Genomic DNA, 24,688 nt, shown 5'->3' with positions numbered 1-24,688 from the left:
AAATTGTTGCTTACAGCAAGAATAAATAAATATCGACATCAGTAAGGAGAACTCCCACCCACCCCACCCAGCTCCTCAAGTAGAGCAATGAAAAATTGTGCATCAGCTTGTGAGAGCAGGAGAAAAACTATCTCCAACAATCTGTCACTCTCTCAGTAACACACTGACAGCCTGGGTCATGTGCTCAAGGATAGAAAGTGGGCCTTACAGCCACTATCTTCTAACCTAGAGGAAAATTATAGCATGCATCCCGAGCAGAAAGAGTAAGGTGTATTAGAAATACGTTTGTACTACAATTTACTGCCTCTCTCACAACCAGATGATTATGGAAGGTTTGCTATTTATCATAGGCTGAGGAAGGGGAGATGCAGGATAAAACTCGCCTAAGGAAAGTTTGGTTGTGCCGCCAAAGATTTAGATTCAGTTGCATTCCTCCTATCTCTCCATGCTTTTGAGTAGCTTGCCAACATTAGGAGGATGAAGACTGCTCAACTGAGTGTCTAGCATAAGCAGAAATATAGCCCAGTGAGAGGCTGCAGTTTCAGGCAATTAGGGCAGAACACTAGAAAGCAAAAACGTGCAACATCATAATTTAGGGTTCAGAATCAGAGCACCAGGCCTGAACCTAAAGCTGCATAAAATGTAACACTATTTTCTATTCTTAACATACTTAATCATGTGTTTGCTTTCGTTTAAACCAACTATATACCCAATACAAAGCATTAGTCACTCGGTGGTATGTTCAACAAAAAGCTTGTACGTTTGTAAACGTCTTTGTCCTCGGAGAGTGAATTGCAATCCCAATGTTCTTTAGTACTGGGGAACCATGCATCAAGAGCCGACATTTATCTTAATTAGTCCAGATATTGCCCATAGAATGAATCATATTAAAATGTGCAATAGTTATGTTGGAAGTATAAGCAGGTACTACAAGCTCATAGCTGATCATCTACAGACAAGGAAATCTGACTCTTATGTTAATAAATACACAGATGCACAAGTATAAGGTGCTAAAGAGATAATCCAACAGATGTCAGTGGAACCAAAAAAAATAATAAAAATATAGCATTATGAATTTTCTTCTTTGAAATAGTGCAGTGCAGAATCTGTGAATATTGTTGAATCCTGATAGTTTCAATGAAGACTTGACTCAGTCCCAATATCTGGATTGGCAATTTGATCTCAATAGATGAAGTGGAGAAAGGAACTGGAATTCTCTGCAATTCACAATCCAATACCGGGAGTGCAGGAGATAGTTCAGGCACCATCCTAAATGGACACATGCACACTCCAACCACTGGAACAGAAGGAATACCTCAAAGGTATGTGCAATATATGTAGAACTGAAAGTCACTTCACTTTCTTATTTAGCAGTTCAGAGGTAGGAAACTGAAGGTCCTTCTAATTCAGTTTGTTGCTGGTTAACTTTCTTTTTCTTGCTGCCACCATGTCATAAAAAGGATCTCGAGTAATACTGGCTCTGGAAATATAATAACAGCACAATTATTCCTTTGCATTACACTTACTTTTTTAAGAACTTAGATACAGTAACTACCATTGCAATGTTGCCAGACTCAATAATCTTAAATATTTACTCAAGGAGCTAAAATGCTTAAACTTTTAAATCATAATTTTAACTTAACCTAATCCATAAACCATAGGTTCTCATCAGAGGTATAAACCTTTAACTAGAAAAGATTTTTAAACATTTAAGCAGAAGATTATTACATACATTCTGAGAATTCTTGCAGTAAGAATATCTTGACCTAGCTAACTCATCTGCCAAACCAAACCAATAATACCAGTTTTTCTTTTAACATTTGGCTCAGTTTTACCTGATTGATTTGATCCATGCATCCCTTTCTTCTCTTGAAGGTGCAGATATCCTGTAAAACTGGTGGTTACCTTCAACAACTCGTCCATCTGTGTCTGTTTTACAGGCTTTTATGGTGTGACCTTTACTATTAGGTGAATACAAATCAAAGCAGTTCTGCAACATAAAAATAGGTCGGTCAACAGTCTATTATCTATAAAATACATAATCGCTGCATTTATAAGATAAGATTTCTTTATTAGTCACATGTACATCGAAACACTCAGTGAAATACATCTTTTTGCATAGAGTGTTCTGGGGGCACACTTCTGGCACCAACGTAGCATGCCCACAACTCCTAACCTGTACGTCTTTGGAATGTGGGAGGAACCGGAGCACCCGGAGGAAACCCATGCAGTCACGGGGAGAACATGCAAACTCCTTACAGACAGCGGCCAGAATTGAACCCGGGTCGCTGACGCTGTAATAGCGTTACACTAACTACTACACTACTGTGCCTATTCTCAGGGTAGACCTCTCCTAACTGGTGATAGTGCAGCATCAGTCACCCAGGTCTAACCAACGGGTCTAAAATAATGCCATTTTCATGCACTATCTATGAGCAAGACTGTGCAAAATTCACTGATGCTTACATAATATGTATGGAGCCTTGTCCAAGGTGCACACATTGTCAGGAGTGACTGTGTACTTGTCTTTTTACCATTTTTGCACCGGCTCGCCACATTTGTATTGCTCCTTTATTCTTATTCCACAAATAAATTTAAAGGTTTACCCATCTGCCAGGATTGTACTCAAGTTTCCAAAAACTAAAAACTAATCTGGACACTACCATGAACAAATCATTAGGTGCATTAAAAAAAAGTTTTTTTTTTCCATTTTCTCTGAAGACATTTGTTCATTAGGTATAAACTTACTGGAAATGGAGCAGAAGTGGGGCAAACATTTAGGCCACAGATCAGGCTAAAGAGAAATGTGTTTCTTTTGGTGAAAGGGCTATGAACCACAGAGGCTTAAGGCGACTGGCAAAAGGACCAGGGGTGATGTGGGGAAAAGTGTTTTGAAGCAGTGACTGAAAGGACAGTGGAAGCAAGTTCAATCATTGCTTTCAAAGGGGGATTGGATAAATCCAAATGGAAACCCTTTAAGAGAGAGAGCAGGGAAAGGGATTGTCCATGTGGAGAGTCAGCAAGGGCACAATGGGCTGATTAAGATTCTGGGATTTTATCTCCCTGAATAGCAGAGCAGGATCAAGGGGCTAAATAACCTGGTCCTGCGCTCATCGTTCCAATGAAGGAAGGTGATGGTTTTGAGCTAAAAGTCTGCCAATGGTATCTTAAGGAAACCTGGCTGTTTAAATCAGATGTATAAGGTACTGAATAGAGGTAAGCTTCCTTAATTGGTGAGGGGAAACATGCTTGCACAGAAAGCACAACCTAGGTATTCTCTAGCATCTTTCAGAGCTAATGCTATTACATACGAATCAGGGGCAGGGACTGTCAGCCCCAGGACGACCACCGGCCAATCCACAGGCTTCTTTAACCGCCGCATCCTACAGGGTCTACAGAGTAGGCTGAGTGTGTGGCTTTCCACAATCCATGTGTAAGGTGGTCTGGGTGAATACTGCCACATCTACGTCACCTGCCCTGTGCACTAGATGCTGTTGCTGGGCTAGGCTAGAGTCGCCGGCTATGGGTGCGTTACTGGAGGTTGCATCAGGTAAGTGAAAAAATAGCCTACAGATGCTGGAATGGGATTCTGATCTGAAACATTGACTCTAGAACATAGAACAGTACAACACTGGACAGGCCATTCGGCCCACAATGTTGTGCCGATCTTGATGCCGATTTATACTAAATGCATTCCTCCTGGGTATCATCCATATTCCTCCATTCCCTTCATGTCTATCTGTCTATCTAAACACCTCTTAAACTCCACCAAACTGCCTGCTTCCCCTGGTAACCCATTCTGGCACGTACCACTCTCTACATAAAAAAAACTTGCCCCACACGTCTCCCTTAAACTCCCCCCCCCTAACCTTTAAAGCATGCCCTCCAGTATTTGACATTTCTACCCTGGGGAACAGATTCTGACTGTCTACCCTATCTATGCCTCTCATAATCTTAAAAACCTCTATCAGGTCCCCCCTCAGCCTCTGATGCTCCAAAGAGAACAACCCAACAACTCTGTTACTCTTCCCACAGAAGTGGCCTGACCTGCTGAGTATTTCTGGCATTATCTTTCTTTATTTTAGGTTGCATCAGAGAACCTCTCCATCCCACTCTACATCTCCCAAAGTCTTTTTGTTCTTTTTTCTTAATGATGTTTCGCCCAGATTGGTCAGGCAAGCGTCCAGGACAGTCACAGAGGGTTGTACCACCTGCTTGGACTCTCCAATTATCTTCTGAGCCACATTCCATATAGAAAGGCTGAAAGTTACCTCATTCTTGCACCTCTGGTAGCAAAAAATAGTTTGATTTTGTCTTTAGCTTTCTCATAAGTCTATTTAAGAGAAGAAGCTTCACTCAAGCTGATGGCAGTAATATATTTAACCTTTTGATTCTGTTGAAAGGAACCTGTTGGACTACATACCAATTTTCGGGAATCTTCTGTTGGTTTCACACACAAATTTTCCAATGGAATAATTCCTCTGGGTTCTTTATCCTGGAAAACAAATGAGTGTCTTTGTTATAAGTGCCTCTTTTTCAAAATATTCTTTGGTTTAGAATTTCCACTATTGACATTGACACAATGGATAACACTTTCCCCTTTGTGTAAGGTTGTGTGGTCAAGTCCCATTCTAAACTCTCAAGTACCAAAGATTGACTGACACTACCAAAGGAATGCTGTGCAGATTCTCTGATGAGACAATAAGCCGAGGTCCTGACTGTTCCTGAAGATAAATGTGGAAAGAAAAACTCCCACAGTTATCACTGTTATCTTCCTCTTCAGCAGCCCTTGGGGTTCAAGGATGACTTGCTACACCTTGGCAGATCAAGGTCTTGGCCTGTTGACAAAGAAACCCACGGTAATGGGAGACAAAGCCGCACTGCACGGACTTACACACAAAAAGTGGACAAAACCTCTCAGATGCTTCCTATACACTGAATGTGCACTGATGGGACTCAGACCACACAGGACACAGAACCCCAGAATGCAGCTTCAAAGAAGATCAGGCATCCTGGAGCCAACGTTTATCCCCAAATCAATATTTCTACAACAGATGATCTGGTCAGCATCACTTTGCCATGTGTGAGAACTTGCTATGTGTAAATTTTCTACATTAAAAGAGTGACTGGACTGCAAAGAGTTTTGGATGTAAAGCACTGTTGGGACACACTAATAGAATGCAATTGGTCAGTCACGTTTTTAGTTTGCAGGCAGGGTTCCTGCCTGTGCTGCTGACTAGAAAGTGGTGTGCAGTAACAGTTCAGGATATCTCCCCCTTCACCATCTCAAGGAACCACAGAGGATGGATGAATTCTTACTGCGGAGCTGGAGAAAAAAAAATCAAAGCATGCAAACATTTCCCCCTCAAATATCTCACATAGTATGACAGAGACAACTTACTGTTGTGTACTCAAAATAATACAGGCAGTTGTCCGTCAAAATGAACCACCGACGTTTCCATGTTTTTACTCGACCACCTATAAAGAGAGTGGGAATTGGGTTACACAGGGGAAGGGCAAGACCCTGAAGTGTAATCTCACTGTTGACTTTTACCCTTCAATTAGTTGGAACAGGATTACCGAAAGGAAGGCAGTGCCAGAGACTGAGGTCTGATTGGCCAATGCTGATCCTCCACAATACATCTCTATCAACAATCATGGATTTGTTCGACGCTAGACCTGGAACACCTGGGGAATCTTGCCTTCATCACTACCTCAGTCCATCTATTTCACTACCTCCATACTTGAGTTTCAACACCCTCCTGATCTCCACTCTCCATGACACCAGACCATCCAAAATCCTGCAGCCCCTTATTCTAACAATTCCCAGTGCTCATTGTCCCAGAGCATACCCTAGACCAACAATACCTCTGTAAGCAAGATGCTGGCACCTTCAGTGTAGATCATTGTGACAATAATATTTGTCATAGGAGTATCCCACAGCATGTGTTAAGGCTTGATATGAGTTCAAGCATTAAAGTGTCATGGGAACCACGATAAGTTCTCTGCCTGATAGAGGGGGAAGTGTAAGTCAAGACCTTTATTAAAAGCAGTGCTAGACTGTCCAGATTAAGGGTCTCAACCTGAAACGTCAACTGTCCATTTCCCTCCATAGATGCTGCCTGACCTGTTGAGTTCCTGTAGTGTTTTGTGTGTTGCTCCAGATTCCGGCATCTGCAGACTCTCGTGTCTCCACTAAAGGAATTACTCCGACAAACAGTACGGTATAATGAAATGGCATAATTATGGAAGTTTTTTTATATAATCAATTGTGACGGTATGCGAGGCCCCTTAAGTCAATGCTGGCTTCCAACAGAGCAATGCCTTCACTCCCATTTCCTGAGCACCACCACCTATCGGGCAGTGAGTTATAACCATTCTCTGGAACTCACATCACCCCTGCCACGTTCAGACACCCAACGTGCTGTCCTGCAAAGCAGTTCTGACGAAAGGTCATCAACTTGAAACATTAACCTCTGTCCCTCCCTCCACAGCCACTGCTTGAGCTGTGAGTATTTCCTTTTATGTTATCCCCACAAATTTTAGGACATTGTAAAACAACATCCCTACAAATGATATAATCAAGTGACATAATTTCTGCAAATACTATTATAATTATTCACATGAATTATATAAAACCTTGCCCCACTAGTGGTAGTGCATTGCAGAATGTCAATATCTAGATCATGGTGAAATAAAGTCAACCCCATAAAATGTAAAACAGCATTGACTCTGCACATTGGAAATTCCACTTTTGATAACTGCCTTCTGACTGGGTGCATCACCGCCTGGTATGGAGGCTCCAATGCACAGGATCGCAAGAGGCTGCAAAGGGTTGTAGGCTCAGCCAGCTCCATCACGGGCATAACCCTCCCCACCATCGAGGACATCTTCAAGAGGCGGTGCCTCAAGAAGACGGCATCCAACATTAAGGACCCTCACCACCCAGGACATGCCCTCTTCACGTTACTACCATCAGGGAGGAGGTACAGGAGCCCGAAGACCCACACTTAACATTTCAGGAACAGCTTCTTCCCCTCCGCCACCAGATTTCTGAATGGTCAATGAACCCATGAACACTACCTCATTATTCCTCTTTTGCACTATTTATTTAATTTTGTAACTTATAGTTATTTTTATGTCTTTATGTCTTGCACTGTACTGCTGCCGCAAAGCAACAAATTTCACGACATATGTCAGTGATAATAAGCCTGATTCTGATTCTGCTGCGTGTTCTTTGCAGCAGGTCGATTTAATATCCGAGTGCCTCCACCAAATCTTCCTTCAAGTGCACAGCACGTTCTTGTGTTTGGTAGACCTCCTTGCACAGTGTTGTCATGCCCCTGATGTAAGACTCACCCATGGGACGTGGTGGATCTCACACTTACCCAGTTTGGAAAGCCATCCTTCCCGGTCAGGATTGAAGAATGTGTGCGTTAAGTCATTCCCGTCATCTTCAGGGATTTTAAACGGCTCATTCCTGATGCTCTCATACAAGTTCTGTGCAGAAGAATCAATAAAAGGGAACCTTTTAGTTAGTTAGTTTATTTCTATGTACACCAGGGTACAATGGAATTCCTTGCTCCCATGAAGTTTACAGAGTAAACATTGTACAATAAGTACAGTGACAAGCACGGAACAACAGAATGGTGCAAAGTATATTAGTGCAAACTGAGGTCATGCAAAAGGAAATGCTAAAGTGAAATGTTTTTGAAAGTATTACAGCCAGAAGGTTCAACTTGATTTGAAATTCCACCCAGCTGACTGTAAAGCCTGATTTCCCCCTCTGTGTTCAGTTCCCAGCTTCCTCTGCAGGCATGGTAGTGTAGCGGTTAGCATAACGTTATTACAGCGCCAGCGACCCAGGTTCAATTCCGGCCGCTGTCTGTAAGGAGTTTGTACGTTCTCCCCGTGTCTGCGTGAGTCTCCTCCGGGTGCTCCAGTTTCCTCCCAAAGACATACAGGTTAGGAAGTTGTGGGCATGCTATGTTGGCACCGGAAGTGTGGCGACACTTGCGGGCTGCCCCCAGAAGATTCTACGCAAAAGATGCATTTCACTGTGTATTTCGATTTACATGTGACTAATATCTAATCTTATCACCTTATCACTAATATCTAATCTTATCATCTTAACACCTTACCTAATCTTATCTTATTTCCAGGAAGGATATATTGGCCTCAGAGAGGGTGCAGCGCAAATTTGTCAGAATGGTACAGGGGCAGAAAGGATTACATTACGAACGCGTTGCAGAGACTGGGCCAGTATTCAACGTAAGCCAGCAACACACAATGTTCGTTCAGGGAGGTCAACAATGTGTTTGGTGAAGCAAACCCACTAACAGCTAGATACATCACAGCCTTCATTGAGTTCAACAGATAAGGAACATTCCCTATGTCTTCTGTTGCTAAGATTTCCAGCAACCATAGTACTTTCCTTTTGTAATTTCAGACCATGGTCCTGCTTCTCCTGTCTCACATGTTATCATTCTCAGTTTTGTAATGACATAGAAGGAGAGCATTCAGTCCATCAAGTTAATGCTAGCTCTCAAAGCAAATTAATCAATCCCATTCCCCCCACGTACTTCCCTGTAACCAGCGTCAACATCCACCTCCCAGGCCTGACCTGCTGAGCATCTACAACACTCTCTGGTTTTACCTGAGATGATGTTAGAACTACTTCTGGTTTATGTGTGAGCTAAGCGTGAGGTGTAGCACTTTAGGAGATCAAATATAAAGGGACGGTACCAGTTAAAGCCAAGACCCTTAATAGTGTTGATGTACGGAGGGATCTTAGGGTCCAATTCCATAGCTCCGTGAAAGTGGCTGCACAGGTTGATAGGGTGGTTAAAAAAAGTGTATGGCATGCTTGCCTTCTTTAGTCAAAGCATTGGGTTCAAGAATCAGGAAGTTATGTTGCAGCTTTATAAAACTCTGGTTAGACTGTATCTGGAGTATTGTATTCAATTCAGGTCGCCCCATTATAAGAAGGATGTAGAAGCTTTGGAGAGGGTTCAGAAGAGGGTTACCAGGATGCTGCCTGGATTAGAGGGCATGTGCTATGAGGAGAGGTTGGACAAACTTGGGTTGTTTTCTCTGGAGCAGCGGAGGCTGAGGGGAGACCTGATAGAAGTTTATAAGATTATGAGAGGCATAGATAGAGTAGACAGCTGGTATCTTTTTCCCAGGGTTGAAATGTTTAATACTAGAGAGCATGTATTTAAGGTGAGAGGGGGTAAGTTCAAAGGAGATGTGCGGGGCATGTCTTTTACACAGAGGGTGGTGGGTGCCTGGAATGTGCTGCCAGGGGTGATAGTGGAGGCAGATGTGACAGGGGCTTTTTAGAGGCTCTTAGATAAGCACATGAATATGCAGAGAATGGAGGGATATGGAATGCACAGTAGTGTAGCGGTTAGCGTGACGCTATTACAGCGCCAGTGACCTGGGTTCAATTCCCGCCGCTGCCTGTAAGGAGTTTGTACTTTCTCCCTGTGTCTGCGTGGGTTTCCCCCGGGTGCTCCGGTTTCCTCCCACATTCCAAAGACGTACGGGTTAGGAAGTTGTGGGCATTCTATGTTGGTGCCGGAAGCGTGGCGACACTTGCGGGCTGCCCCCAGAACACTCTACACAAAGATGCATTTCACTGTGTGTTTCAATGTAAATGTGACTAATAAAGATCTTATCTTATTACGTAGGTAGAAGGGACTAGTTTAGTAGACATTTAATTACTGGTGTAATTAGTTCGGGACAACATTGTGGGCCGGAGGGCCTGTTCCTGTGTTGTACTGTTTCATGTTCCCTCTTCACCTTTTGCGCATTATTTTGTAATTGTCCAGTGAACCCAGGCTGCTGGTGGTGTATGCTCAGTCGGTTCCTGGAGAGCACTCACCTTGAGTAGTTCTGGCGGAAGGTCTCCTCCATTGTTGATCCCGCGGTTCATTGCCACAAACCGCTCCAGTGCCGGTTTTTCCTTAACATTCGGATTGTGTAGACTTGTGTTCAACATAATGATTGCAAACGACAACACATAACAGGTATCTGCAATGAAAGGTGCTTTGTTAATAAGCCCCAGAGAAATAGCACCAAATAATTAAAGCCACTCTGCAAAGCTATAAAGAATCAATGAGAACTCCAAGCACTTAAATCCAATCCAGCAGCTTGTTTTAACTGGAGGCACAGGACACTGCATGAGCCGGAAGCTGGAGCAAAATCGAGCTGCTGGAGGTCCAGATGAAGCATCTCAACCCGAAATGTTGACTGTCCATCTCTGTCCACAGATGCTGCCTGACCTGCTGAGTTTTGCCAGCAGCTCGTTTTTTGCTCCAGTGCGTTTTATTCCTTCAGGCATTTTGCATTTGGTGTCAACCATGGTTCAGTGAGCAGCAGGCTAGCTTCAGAGTCAGAAATGGTAGAGGAGGAGAGGATGAGAGTGGTAATTAGCCCAAACACCATTCAAAAACATGACAATAGCTCCCCAGATTCTTGAACCGAAATGCAGGCTGACGTTCCAGTACAGTACAGAGAGAGTGCCGCACTGGTGCTGTGATCTGGTGATACATTAAGCCAAGGTGCCTAAAATGGGTGGATATAAAAAAAATTCCATTGGAGAGTAGGGAAGTTTTCCTGGACACCTTGGCCCATATTTAACCTACAATCCAATATTGCTAAGATTAGATAATATAGTCTTTATTGCATTGCTGTGTGTGTGAATGCTTTGCACACATTGCTTGTTACATTTCCTGCATTATTACAGGAACACCACTTCTATAGGACTTAACTGTATGTAAAAATTTAATCTTGAGGTCACAACAGGTGCTAAATAAGTGTTGGTCTTTTTATTGCCTATGCAATGTTGTGGGAATAACATTGTAAGGGGCTAGATTGCTCCTTTGTGAGAGTCAGTCTGACTACGTGACATCTTCAGATCAACCTACTCGACAACCACAACAAAGTTACTGACACTAACCCATCCCTTGGACTGAGAAGGGACAAGTGGGGTCAGCAAGCAAAACCATAGACGGCTTAAAAAGGCACACCGACAGGAAGTCTCCAATGGACCCTATTCGAATGTGTTAACAATAGTGGTCAAGAAGGCTTGTTTCTACCTAGCCTATGCTACTGACAGACTCATGCATGTCTTTGTAACCTAAAGATCTGACTACCACCACTACCTAGAAAGCTCAGCCCCTCCAGAAATCTGCTGCCCCGCTTGCACCAGATCCCTGAAGCACCCATTGCACCAGTCACCTCTCTTTCAAGGAACTATGAAATGGTTTGGAATCCATCTAAGTATTGTGCTAAATTTGATCACTGAATTCATCCTCAGTTTTTTTTATTTTAAGGAATCAAGAGACGTGAGGCTAGTGCAGGAGGGTGGTGTTGAGGTAGGAGATCAGCCAACACAAGGGGCTGGATGTCCTACTCCGGCTTAAATTATTTCATGTTATAAAGTATAAAACTTTTATTTTTTCCTGGAGTATCCCTCAGAGTCAATATTTGAACAATTTATTCTCCCTGTGTACAATATAGTGAATGAATCAGAAGTAAGATCTCAAAAAATTATTGTAAGGGGTTACCAATGTGAAAATTGACATAGAAAAATTGAAGTGGAAACATTGACATTACGTCAACATCTCAGAGGATCTATCCTGGGCCCAACACATTGATGCAATCATAAAGAAGGCACACCAGTGGCTCTGCTTCATTAGGTGTTTGAGGAGCTTTGGTCTGTCACCAAAGACTCTTGCAAATTTCTACAGATGTACGGTGGAGAGCATTCTGACTGGTTGCATCACTGTCTGGTCTGGAGGCTCCAGTGTACAGGATCGAAAGAGGCTGCAGAGGGTTGTGGACTCAGCCAGCTCCATCACGGGCACAACCCTCCTCACCATCGAGAACATCTTCAAGAGGCGGTGCGTCAAGAAGGCAGCGCCTCAAGAAGGCGGCATCCATCATTAAGGACCCTCACCACCCAGGACATGCCCTCTTCACATTACTACCATCAGGGAGGAGGTACAGGAGCCTGAAGACCCTCACTCAACATTTCAGGAACAGCTTCTTCCCCTCCGCCATCAGATTTCTGAACGGTCCATGAACCCATGAACACCACCTCATTATTCCTCTTATGCACTATTTATTTAATTTTGTAACTTATAGTTATTTTTATGTCTTTATATCTTGCACTGTACTGCTGCCGCAAAGCAACAAATTTCACGACAGATGTCAATGATAATAAATTTGATTCTGATTCTGATTCAAAACTTATGGAAAGGTGTATCTGAGAATTGTTGCAGCAGGAATTAAACAATCTGTATAAAGGTCTTAGCATATGAATACCTCATCAGTTGCAACCTTCAGGTACCCACCAGTAGATTGAAAAACATCCTGGTTGCACTGGCAATATCTCGTTGCAAAGGCCTCCATCATCCTGTCGATCTTCTGAGCTTCACCTGGCAATCGGAAGCTCCACAGGAACTGCCTGCAAGTTGGGGCAAAATCTGGGTGTCAGTACATTGGCTGGAACACATACACATGAGGTTTTATGCAGGGGAAAACAGAGAGAAGTTGTTGTAAGCTGTGTGTCCGTTGAGGTGGCAGTGCTGAGGGAAGTGTATTTAATACTGGGAAGTTTCTTGTGCAAAGGTTGGTTGGGTTATCAGAGAATACAGAGTTGGAACTACTTAAGAGCAGTTGGCAGCACCAGGATGGATGAATTAAGATGGGATCGATAATAATAGTGATCTTCTAATAATTTAATGCAGCGTACTGCCAATCCCCCTCCTCCCCAACTCGAGCTTGCTGGTAGACAATCTGAAGCAAAAGGAATTGTAGGAAATTAGGAATAGCAGCATAGTTGGGATGAAATTGTGGCTTGAGCATTGGTGCAGGAGGGAGGATTTTAGATTCTTGGGGCATTGGAACTGGTTCTGGGGGAGGTGGGACCAGTACAAATGGGACGGTCTACACCTGGGCAGGACTGGGATCAATATCCCAGGGGGATTGTTTGCGAGAGCTGTTGGGGAGGTTTCAAACTAATATGGCAGGGGGAAGCAAAGACCAGAGCAAAAAAGAGAAAAGTAAGAGTGTACAGAAAAGTCAAACGCAAACGACACAAAGGCTGCTGGATTCTAAAAGGACAATGAGTGCGAGGGCATGTTATCTGAATGCCCGTAGTATTTGAAGCAAGGTCAGTGAACTTGTGGCACAAATCAGTTGCACCAAATCCGCCATCAGATTTCTGAATGGTCCATGAACCCATGAACGCACGAACACTACCTCTTTATTCCTTTTTTTTCCGCGTGATTTGTTTGTTTTGTAACTTATGGTAATTTTATGTCTTGCACTGTACTGTTGCCGCAAAACAACAAATTTCATGCCATATAAGCCAGTGATAATAAATCTGATTCTGATTCCAGTTCATTGCCAACCCATTAAATTTTCTCACCTTAATGCCTGTACCAGGTTGAGATCAGAAAACTCATGCAGTTCCACGAAGGATTGTAGAATCTTGACATTTTGTGGTTCCCTGAAGAGAGGAAATGCAAAAGAAAGTTTCAGATTCCTGTTTACGGTAAATTGCCAACCTGACTGGGCCCATTCATGTTTTCAGCATATGACCCCTCACCTCCAGTCACCTCGACCCAACGTTCCCCCACCATTGGTCACCAGGTACACCTATCCTTACTGAAGCCTGCCTTGCCCTTGCCAATAACAACCTGCTTTAATATAGCACCTTTAATGTATCAAGACATCCCACGGCACTTTGTAGAAGCATTTTGAAAGAAGATAAAATGGTAAGCACATCATGTGATATTTGGTCAGATGACCAAAAGTTTAGGCAATGAGTTAGTTTTTAAAGAGGTCATAGAGGAATTAGCAGATGTGATAAGTTCCCAGGAAGGAACTGCAGTTTCCAGGAAGGACCCGAACTTGAACCCTACATATCCTGGATACCCCCCATCTCTGTAATCGTTTCCAGCTCTGCTGATCCTCCGATATCACTGTGGTTCTTTAATTCCAGCATCTTAGAGTCATAAAGTCACACAGCACAGAAACAGGCCCTTCGGCCCATTGAGACCATGCTATCAAGCACCCATTTGCACCAATCCTACACTAATCCCATTTTACTCTTCCCACATTCCGATCAATTTACCCCCCGCCCCCCACCGATTCTACCACTCACCTACACACTGGGGGAAATTTACCACAGACAATTAACCCACCAACCCGCACGTCTTTGAGATATGGGAGGAAGCCGGAGCACCCATTGGAAACCCACGCAGTCACAGGAAGAACATGCAAACTCCACACCGACAGTGCTGGAGGTCAGGGTTGAACCTGGGTTACCAGTACTGAGAATTGAAACACTGGGACAGTGCAAATGTGGAACGAGCTGCCAGAAGAAGTGGTAGAGGCGAGTACAATAACAACGTTTAGAAGACAGTTGGACAGGTGCATGGATAGGAAAGGTTTGGATGGATATGGGCCAAACGCGGGCAAATGGGACTCGCTTAGATGGGTTGGCATGGACGAGTTGGGCCAAAGGATCTGTTTCCATGCTGTATGACTCTATGACTCTGACCCAGGGCAAGGGCAAGCATCCCGAGGAGAGGTGGGCAAACACTGAAGAAAAGATTTGTCTACCATTGCATTCTGATGAGGCACTGGAACACCCAATATCAGCTGACACTCCCTAAAAGCTGAGATGCAATGTAACCAGGTGTCAGGGGAACAAAGTCTCTTCAGTCTCACAGGCAAAGATTTCTAGATAAACCTTCTCGTTTACTTCTCATCCCCCTCCTTTCTTTCATCTGACTTGTTCTCCCCGAAACACTCCACGCCAACTGTCATTGGGTAACCCATGCCTTTTTAGATAATGATTTGTACTGTTTAGAATCTGTTCCTATAAATCCCATCCCCGACTGGGCTATAATTACTCGGTCTGCTCCTTGTTCCCTGTTTAATTTTTTTTTCTTATTTATTTAAACTTAAATGCTGTGGGGCATTTCATTATTTGAGAGATTTATATAAATGAAGGTTGTTGATATTGCTGGCGTCTTTGACTAACTACAACATCATTAAAGCAGATAATTTGGCCATTTATCTTGCTGTTTGAAGGGTCTTGTTCTTAAATTGTCTTTCTTTTTTTTATGTTCTGACATTTCGGAAAGGACTTTGTTAGCTATAATGTGCTTTAGGATGCTCAAAGATTGTGAATGGTGTTATGAAAATGAAGATTGTTCAGGGACGTGGCTGAGATGTTTGGAACTAGGAATCACAGTCAATTCAGAGGTGAGAACCTGTCGAATGCTCTGCCACAGGAGGCCAAGTTGCTGAGTAAATCTGAGAAGCGGATAGATAAGTTTCTGTACACAAAAGGCATCAAGGTTCATAGCAAAAGAGCAGGAATATGGTACTGAGACAGAGAGTCAGCCATGATCATATTGAATGGTGGAGCAGACTCAAACAGCCAAATGACCTCCTTGAAACTCCCATTTTTCTTGCGTTTTGCAGAATTCTACAGTTGACCAACCCCAAGAAGTCCATCGGCTTTCGGGCTCACCTCCCGCCGAGATAGTCTCCAATGGCAGTTTTGTGCAGACCTTCCCCCTTGTAGAGGAACTTGGCAATATCTTCTTCATTCTGACACAACAACTTGTTCTGTATCAGGAATTCTATACCCTGGCAACAATAAAGTCAGTCATTAACAAAGATTCAACATCTGTCCAAGGTAACAGCTTTCACCTGAGAAACATCATCTCAAATAAAGCAGAACGTTGGAACATCGTCAATAACATAACATCACCTTTGAATAGTTTTATAGACACGGCACTGATAAAAAGTTGCTTTCATACATTTAAATGTAATAGAAATTTAATACTGAAACATATAGGGACACGTTCGAATGGGTGACCAAGAGTTTGGCAAAAAGAGAGAGGTTTTAAGCATTGTCTGAAGTGAAGAGAGAAGGACAAAGAGGTTTAGCTCATGAATTCCAGACCATGGAGGTTTCACAGCTGAAAGAACAGAAGGGCAAAAAAGAAAGAAGATGTGCAAGAGGCCAGAACTTGAAGGCCACAAAGTTAATTTAGCTCTTTGGTATGAAATCCCAATGTAATCCCAATTCTCAGCCATGTTCTTATAACCTCACTGCACGAACAGCAAAAGTTCAAATTGCTTCAAGATATATCCAGAGATACATTGGAATCCATCGTCAGGAGTAAGAGGCAGATTCAACCGTAGCACTTAAAGGGAGGTAGAGAATCGGGATGAGCTGGATTACTCTTGCCTACAGCCACTACAGACTCTATGAGCCGAATGTGCTCCTGTAAACATTCTCAGATACTGCGGCTAACTGGAGGAGACCATACATCCTCTAAAAGCTGAGCAGTCTTACCTAAGCATAACCAATGTGATCTCTTGAGGGATTCCAGGAAGAAATATTTGACTTTTTCTTAATTGCCTCTTGGAGAACAGATAGTCAGAGTCATAGAGTCATACAGCACAGAAACAGGCCCTTCGGCCCAACTGGTCCATACCAACCAAGATGCCCACCTAAACTAGTCCCATTTGCCCGCATTTGGCCCATCTCCCTCTAACCTTTCCTATGCATATACCTGTGCAAATGTCTTTTAAATATTGTTATTGCATCTGCCTCTACTGTTTCCATATATGGACCACCCTCTAGGTGAAAAAGTTACCCCTTAGGTTCCTATTAAATCTTTCCCTTCTCACTTTAAACCTATGCCCTGTAGTTCTTGATTCTCCAACCCTGGGAAAAAGACTGTCTGTGTCCACCCTATCTATGCCCCTCATGATTTTATACACCTCTATAAGATCATCACTCAGTCTCCTATGCTCCAAGGAACGAAGTCCTAGCCTGTTCAACCTCTCCCTGTAATCCAGTCCTTCAGTCCTGGCAACGTCCTTGTAAATATTTTCTACAACCTTCCCAGATGAGTGCAGAGGGGGCAGGAAATGTCTGTGCATGATGATTCAAGCCTCACAGGGAACATGGAACAACTTCACTCGATCTTTTTCTGCCTATCATTTTCCTGTATTGAAAGGTAACAAAGGCCATAACGTCATCAAATGTCACTTGCACATTTATTCAAGCCATCCATTAGTCGAGCCCTCTAGTTCAGAGTAGATTCTGGCATCTGATATGACTGTCCTTGTTTCCTGTGGCTTTTCAGAGTTACTGCCTACACAGTGAGCTGCAGTTGGAGGGTTGAAACACTGTGATTCATCCCCCACAGTGCATTTGAATCATCGATAAAAAAATGCAGAACGCATTTTGTGTTGTGAATTTTTCAAATATCTCAGGCTGCATCCTGAGATACCCAAGCGATCGTACATCATTATTTTCTAAATTAATATTAAATCACTACACTTTGGCAACATCAGTTTAGTCCAATGTTTGGTAGGTAAACTCAATTCTCTGTCCCACAATTATCTGGACTGTTTTTCGATTGGCAAAGGCATTCAAACATTTATTAACGGTTTCTAATTTCTAGAAGAAAGTTTATCTCTGTACTATCTGCCTCCTACCCTATGAATATCATTCTACCCTTTAGTGCAACCTTCTACTCACCCCCTCCTTCCTTTCCCCCACCATTGGCCCTTGGGTCCTAAACGCCAGAACGCCCTCTCCAAACCTCCTCACCCTACCTTCTTCCAGTCACTACCTTGGGCCTTGCAAGATTCCTTACAGGCGCTATGTAAATGCAAATAATTGTTATTGCTGCAGGATGATGTGCTTAATCTTTCCTGCTACAGAATTAAACGGAACATTGTCACCTTCTTAACTGCTCAGTCGATCTATTTAGCAAAACATGCTAAATGTAACAGCATAACTAGGTCATTCAAGCCCACAAAACCTCTCTTGTTGTTCTATTAGATAATGGTTGATCTGTGACTAAACTTCACTTATACCATATCCCATGATGAACTTATACAAATACATTAACCTCATTCTTGTGTTATCCAGCACCCCAGATTCCTACATCCTTTCCATGAGAAAGAGCTTTCCGATCTCCTTTTCTCATGGATAATCTACCTCGGCTTCAGGTATAAGAGGAAGGAGATCCTGTTCGAACTGTATACAACACTGGTTAGACCCCAGCTTGAGGACTGCGTACAGTTCTGGTCACCACATTAGAGGAGATATGCGATTGTCCTGGAAAGGGTGCAAAGGAGACTTTAGAGGATGTTGCCAGGACTGGAAAATTGGTAGCTACAAGGAAAAATTGGATAGGCTGGAGTTGTTCTCTTTGGAGAGGTGGGTGAGGAGAGACTTAACTGAGGTGGAGAACATTATGAGGGGATTAGAGAGAGTGGATAGCAATGGCCTATTTCCGGTAGCAGATTTAAGTTAGTGGAAGGATTAGAGAGGAGAAGAATTTTCACGCGCACACAAGGATGGCGAGGGTCCAGATCATTGTCTGAAAGGTTGGTAGACGCAGAACCCATTGTCACATTCCAACCGTGTACTTGAAGAGCTGTGACTTACAGGGTTAGGGACCAGTATTGGAAGGGAGGATTAGACCATTTAGCTCTCTTGCAACCAAACCAGACACAATGGGCCTAATGGCCTCCAACTGTGTCATAGATTCTAGTCTGTTAAACGTCTGTTGTTTATAAATGCCTACATTAGATTGCTCCTCAACCTTCAAAGGAAGATCAGTCTGTGGATGCCTCATTCTCCATTAGAACAGATATTTCATTTCACTGCTGTGACCACAAAGTACAGACGAACATCTGCCCTTTCAGACACAAGCGCACCAACTGAAGGCTGTGTTCAAGTGAACACAAGCTCGGTTTATGCCCTGTCCTCACAACAACCTGCCCTCTGGTCTTCATGGTGTACCCCATCAGGATCTGATATCATTTTGGTATCCAGATCAAATAAATCTTTCCTGAGGTTTGGAAACACAGGAATAAACACTAGGGTCCCACCAAACCTGCTTTCAACTTCTTAATTTCGAATCTCCACCCCCAAGCTAACAGCATCAGAGGATTCTGTCCACAGTTTGTTAGGAAGGACATCTCTTTGTGTGCTAGCTCCCAGCCGGGCCTATTTATTGGGTTGGTTAGCATTGTGTTTAAATTACTGGACCAGTAACTCAGAGGTTTGGTTTCAATTGTAGAGATTTGAGTTCAATTCCCACCATGGCAGCTGGGAGTTAATTAACTATTCTAGAAATAATTACTAAGTAATGAATGAAGAATTTTAGGAAAGGGGGTCTGTGTCCTTACTTGGGTTGATCTTTAAGTGAGTCTGGATCCACCACTCTTAACTACTCTCTGAAATGGTTTTAGCAAGGAAGCTCAGGGATTAATGGGGAATGGGCAGTACATGCCAACATTGTTGGTGACATCACCTCCCCCCATCCATTGAATAAGTAGAGGCACATATGATGTATCACCTACATTGAGTTAGGGTTGGGTTACCAATGCTGGTCATTGTACATTCTCCTGCCTGCCATCACAGCCACACATGCCCACCTATCTTCTACCTGCCCATATCAATTGAAAAGAAAATACTGTACATTACACAACTGGAGAGTGCTTTTCTGTCAGACGAACAGTTCTTGCCTGATACTTCTATAAATTAAAAAATAAGTTTGAAGAAAGACTTGTTAAAAACATCACCACAATTTTTCTCCCATACAGAATCCTGGGGACCTATCGTTGACTGTTACAGACAAGTACCTTAGCAGAGAGGCCATTTAGAAGGCATGGTAAAAATCAGAATGAAACTCAGACAATGTTTGCTCTGCCTACTCAACGAGGTGGGGAACTTTCAGGAGAAATGTTATGTAATGTAGTTACTTGCCTAGTCTACTCCAACAGCACCTCCCAAATCCATGACCCTTACTACCAAGAAGGACAAGGGCAGTAGGCACAGGGGAACACCACCACCTGCAGATTCCCCTCTAAGTCACACATGATCCTCATTTGGAAACAGATTGCAGTAGCTTCATCATTGCTGGGTCTAAGTCCTGGAACTTCTCCAACACACAGCACCTTTACCAGAAGGACTACCACTGTTCGAGGAGGCTTCTCAAGATGGACACTAAGTCTCATCCCAAAGAATGAATTTAAAATTGAACTGAGACTCTCAATTCAGTGCAGTTGTTTAAGCTCCACTAATGTGCCTTCTCCCATTCTGCACCTGAGAGAGGAGAGAAAGGGTACCCAGTCTCTTAATCTGGGATGGTTTGTAGAATCTTGAGCAAACCGAGGAGTTTCCCTTCCCACTCGTCGTTTTGTGGGTCTTTAGGTACCACGAGTTCTTTAAATCGAACAATACTGAGGAAACAGTGGTTATTTTCTCCTCCCATCGAGGTCCTAAAGATAACGCCTCAGTGAGGCTACACTCCGCAATGCATTTCTTGCAGTTTCCTGTCATTATAACCGAGCATGACATGAAAGGAAATAGGCACCGGCTTTGTGGACAAAAGCTCGACTTTATCAGCAAGGCACTAATCCTTTCACTAGCAGAGGTATGTTGCATGGACCTTGCCAAACATCATATGCTGGATAGCAGCAACACAAAGGAGCTGAAGGAACTCAGCGGGTCAGGCAGCATCTATGGAGGGAAATGGACGGTCGACAATTCAGGGCGAGACCCTTCTTCAGGACGGGAAAGAAAGAGGGAGGAGAGCCAGTATAAAAAGGTGGTGGGGGGGGGGGGGGGTGGGGAAGGGGTGGAGCAAGAGCTGGCAGGTGATAGGTGGATCCACGTGAGGGGGAGGGGGTGATAGGCAGGTGAGGGAGGGGGAGAGTGGGAATGATGTGAAGCTGGGAGGTGATGGGTGGAAGTGACAAAGGGCTGAGGAATATGAAATCTGATAGGAGAGGACAGTGGACCATGGAATAAAGGGACGGAGGTGGGTTGAGGAACCAGTGGGAGGGGTGTGTGGGTGATGGGCAGATGGGGAGGCTGGGGGATACTCCTTCCTCCCCCACCCGCCTATCACCCGACTCACCTGGATCCACCCATCTCCTGCCAGCTCTTAGTCCACCCCTTCCCCCCCCCCCACCCTTTTTATACTGGCTCTCTCCCTCTTTCTTTCCAGTCTCGGCCTGAAAAGTCGACTGTCCGTTTCCCTCCATAGATGCTGCCTGACCCGCTGAGTTCCTCCAGCTCCAGAGTTCCAGCATCTGAAGTTTCTTATGTCTCTACACTGGATGGTAGATGACTGTATTTTAGGAGTAGGTTAGGAAGACCGTAGCTAGATTGGTCATATTCTTTCATCTCTTCTCCATCCAAAAGCTCGTCTCATTGCAATACTATTCTGAAGAGGCTTGACAAGGCAGAGAATGCTTCTTTTTGTCTGAGGATTCATTGATTCAGAATATGTTATTGACCACTCTCTGCTTTGACACAGATCATGGGTAAGGTCCCACTCCAAGACTGGGCATAAAAAATCCAGGCAGACAATCCAGTTTAGTGCTGCCGATTCGGAGCTGATGTCTCTTGAACAATTGTTAAAGGTTCACATAGAAAGAGTGCTCCATTGATGCTATTTCAAGGAAATGCAGGGGAAGTCTTTTTAATATCCTGGCCAATGTTTCAACCAATATCTCAAAATCGGATTATCCAGAATTTTGTCACATTTCACTTGCTCTGCTCAAATTGATTGCAGTGTTTCCTACATTGCAACATTAACCAGACTTCATGTGCGGTTCATTGACGACAAAGTGCTTTGGGTCAGTCTGGGATTGTGAAAGGTTCATGAACAGTATCTTTCTGCTCTCCTCTTCTGAGACAACGTGCAAGAGGTACCATGGCAGAGTACAGAAGATGGGCGTAACTTAACTACAACGTGTCACAGTCGATTTTGTTGCGTTTGCAATCTCTGATCTCCACTGGTGTTGGTACAAAAGCCAGTAGACTTCCACAGCGAAAGGGTGAGCAGCTGGTGAATCCACACTGAGTCATTCTTCATCAGAGAGCAGAACATGAGAGGGAACTGAGCAAATAGATGGAGCAAGAAAATATTTCCAGAGACATGGGGAAGAGCAGAGGGTGGAATTAACTTTTAAACAGCTAGTACAGACTCGAGGAGCCGAATGGCCCCCTTCAACACGATACATTTCCACGATTCCGTAATGCAATGGAGAGCAATAAAAAGTTATGATTCTAATCACTATCAATGCACCAATCAATATGTCAAAGTGTTTCGATCTCACACATTGACATTTTTAGAAGCGGAGAAAGGGTGTACAGCAGGAACTAAGCAAGTGACAAGTTTAGTAGGAGGCAGCAAAAAGAAATGAGAAAATAACCAAGCAAAGGAAGTGGGGAAATTACTCTTGTCAGATATAGAGGTGGGATGCGGTACCTTTTTTGGATCCATGTTGAATTTCTTTCTGCCAGTTGCCACCAGCTTGTTCCTTTCTGCGATTTTACTAAATGGAGACAAAGAGAAACTTCAATAATATAATTTAACAAAATGCAATTCAGCTCTTTATACACTTAGACCTGGGTCCCCTTTAAGAGAAAACAGTCCCAGAGAAAAAAGTAGTCTAACATAATGTGTAGGTCAGGCAGCATCTGTGGAGAGAGAAACCTTCAGGGTGTCGTCTTCTCCGGCTCTCTCAGTGATCGATCTGTTTACTCTCATGTCTCTGCTCCTTCCCTGTATCCTTGCAATTGTTGATCCTTCAAGGAATTTATCCAGTTTCCCACCGGTTTCCAAAAAGACAACAGTGGAGAAGGTATCCTGAACCTTTGTATTAGCAAATAAGGAGAGATCGGACAAACTTGGATTGTTTTCTCTTGAGCATCGAAGACTGAGGGGAGACCTCATGGAGGTTTATAAAATTATAAGAGGCATAGACAGAGTAGATATTCAGAGTCTTGGAAGTGTTCTTGATGAACATGACCTGCAGTGCTTTCTTGGACAGCGCTCCCACAACCAACATGGATAGAATGGGCCAAATGGTCTCCTTCTGTGATAAGCTGTCCATCCTTCCATGATTCACAATGGGGAAAATGGCCTCCTCAGCAATTCTGTGCATTCCATAATTCATTTCCCCTTCACATGCTGGTCAAAAGCAGCTGTGCTATTTACAGCCCCACAAGAGCAAGTTCTGTATTCTAACCCGATGTTCACGAACTTGGCCTCCAGTTTCACTTCTCCCATGGATCATTTGTGGCTTGATGCCCAGTTTCTGTTTGCTCCCTGGCCCAGAATCCCACCAGTTTGCATTTTCTTGGTTAGACTGGTCGCCTGAAGCTGTCTTCCTACAGTGTATTCTCTTTGTGTCCAGTGGCTTCTTCACATTAACCATTTTACTCAGGTCTTTCAAAATCTTTCTCTGAACCATCTCTGTTATGTCTTCAGGGTGCATTGAAACCCAGCAAAGACAGCACACTTGCTGTTTACCTGTTGATACTCTGCATTGGTATTGGTTTATTATTGTCACATGTACCGAGATACAGTGAAAAGCTTTTGTTTGCGTGCCATCCAGACAGATCATTCCATACACAAGTACATCGAGGTGGTAAAAAGGAAAACAGGATGCAGGATATAGTGTTACAGTTACAGAGAAAGTGCAGTGCAGGGAGACAGATAAAGTGCAGGGAGACAGATAAAGTGCAAGGGCCACGATGAGGTAACTTGGGAGATCAAGAGTTCACCTTTTAGTGTATGAGAAGTCCGTTCAAGAGCCTGATAACAGCACAGCAGGATCAAAGGTGTTACGTGCTCTCAAGCTTTGTATCTTCTGCTAGTGGGAGAGTGGAGAAGAGAGAATAACCAGGGTGGGAGTGGTCCTTGAGCAGTCAACAAGCTTGAGAGTACGTACCACCAAACTCAAGGACAGCTTCCATCTTGCTGTTATCAGACTTTTGAACGGACCTCTCATACACTAAAAGATGAGCTCTTGACACCCACCCACTGACTGATGGAAGCTGGTCAATCAACAACAATTGTTCAACCGCACCATTATCATTGTATTGTCCAATAAACACAACTTTCTTCATTTAGTCATTCAGGGGACATCGATGTCGTTGGCCATGCCAGCATTTATTGTCCATCCTTAATTACCCCTGAACTAAGGAGGAAGTTAGGAGTCAATCACACTAATGGGCATAGGCCAGAGTGGGTAAAGAGGACAGAGTTCCTTCCTTGAAGTGCATCAGTGAATCAGATGGATCTTTACAAAAAATCCAGTCGTTTCATAGTTAGCATTACTGAAAATGGGTTTTCTTTAAAAAAAGAAATCCATCTATATCTAATTAGAATTCCCAGCCACCACGTTGGGTTTCGTGCAGGCCTCTGCTTCCAGTCGAGTAATGTAATCACATTTACTATCATGCCCCAATAAATAGGAAGGACTATATCCTTCCCGCTTCTAGAAAGTCTTGTTGCCTGACAGGTGATGTGTTCAATTAGGGAACGCTTCATTGTTGGAACTACGGTGAGTTGGAAAATACAGTCATAGATCAAGGAAACAGGCCCTTCGGCCCAACTGGTCCATGCCGACGAAGATGCCCATCCAAGCTAATCCCATTTAGCGAGTCTCATATCAGACATCCTGGTCAAGTTGTCTTTGACTCACCTCTCCTCTGTGTGATTGAAGTTCTCGAGCTCTGCAATGACTTCTGCGATTTCCATCTTTAGTTTCTGAAGAAGAAAGTTGTCACAGTTAGCACAGAAAAGCTCGACAGGCAAGG

At 43.5% G+C, this 24,688-nt stretch overlaps 2 protein-coding genes across 5 annotated transcripts in view; both read right to left on the bottom strand.

The window, feature by feature from the left end:
• Window positions 1–102: 102 nt before the first annotated feature.
• Window positions 103–24,688, bottom strand: part of LOC127585532 (cytohesin-3-like) — a 55,268-nt gene continuing 30,682 nt past the window's right edge. For all 4 annotated transcript variants that reach the window (XM_052043076.1, XM_052043078.1, XM_052043077.1 and 1 more), the window contains exons 3-13: window positions 24,574–24,638; window positions 22,350–22,416; window positions 15,560–15,678; window positions 13,442–13,522; window positions 12,363–12,475; window positions 9,887–10,035; window positions 7,389–7,500; window positions 5,402–5,478; window positions 4,424–4,495; window positions 1,836–1,990; window positions 103–1,480 (exon numbers count right to left, since the gene is read on the bottom strand). In XM_052043076.1, coding sequence (XP_051899036.1) covers window positions 1,402–1,480; window positions 1,836–1,990; window positions 4,424–4,495; window positions 5,402–5,478; window positions 7,389–7,500; window positions 9,887–10,035; window positions 12,363–12,475; window positions 13,442–13,522; window positions 15,560–15,678; window positions 22,350–22,416; window positions 24,574–24,638 — 1,089 coding nt within the window. In that variant the 3' untranslated portion in view covers window positions 103–1,401. The remainder of the gene's footprint in view (window positions 1,481–1,835; window positions 1,991–4,423; window positions 4,496–5,401; window positions 5,479–7,388; window positions 7,501–9,886; window positions 10,036–12,362; window positions 12,476–13,441; window positions 13,523–15,559; window positions 15,679–22,349; window positions 22,417–24,573; window positions 24,639–24,688) is intronic.
• LOC127585534 (MOB kinase activator 2-like) overlaps window positions 18,025–24,688 on the bottom strand; it is a 507,209-nt gene continuing 500,545 nt past the window's right edge. Inside the window, exon 6 of the transcript XR_007958519.1 lies at window positions 18,025–18,034. The gene's annotated coding sequence lies outside the window, so the exon portion shown is untranslated. The remainder of the gene's footprint in view (window positions 18,035–24,688) is intronic.

This window comes from Pristis pectinata, chromosome 33, assembly GCF_009764475.1.
Source record: "Pristis pectinata isolate sPriPec2 chromosome 33, sPriPec2.1.pri, whole genome shotgun sequence".
Taxonomy (NCBI): Eukaryota; Metazoa; Chordata; class Chondrichthyes; order Rhinopristiformes; family Pristidae; genus Pristis; species Pristis pectinata.
This window is presented reverse-complemented; position numbering and strand designations above follow the sequence as displayed.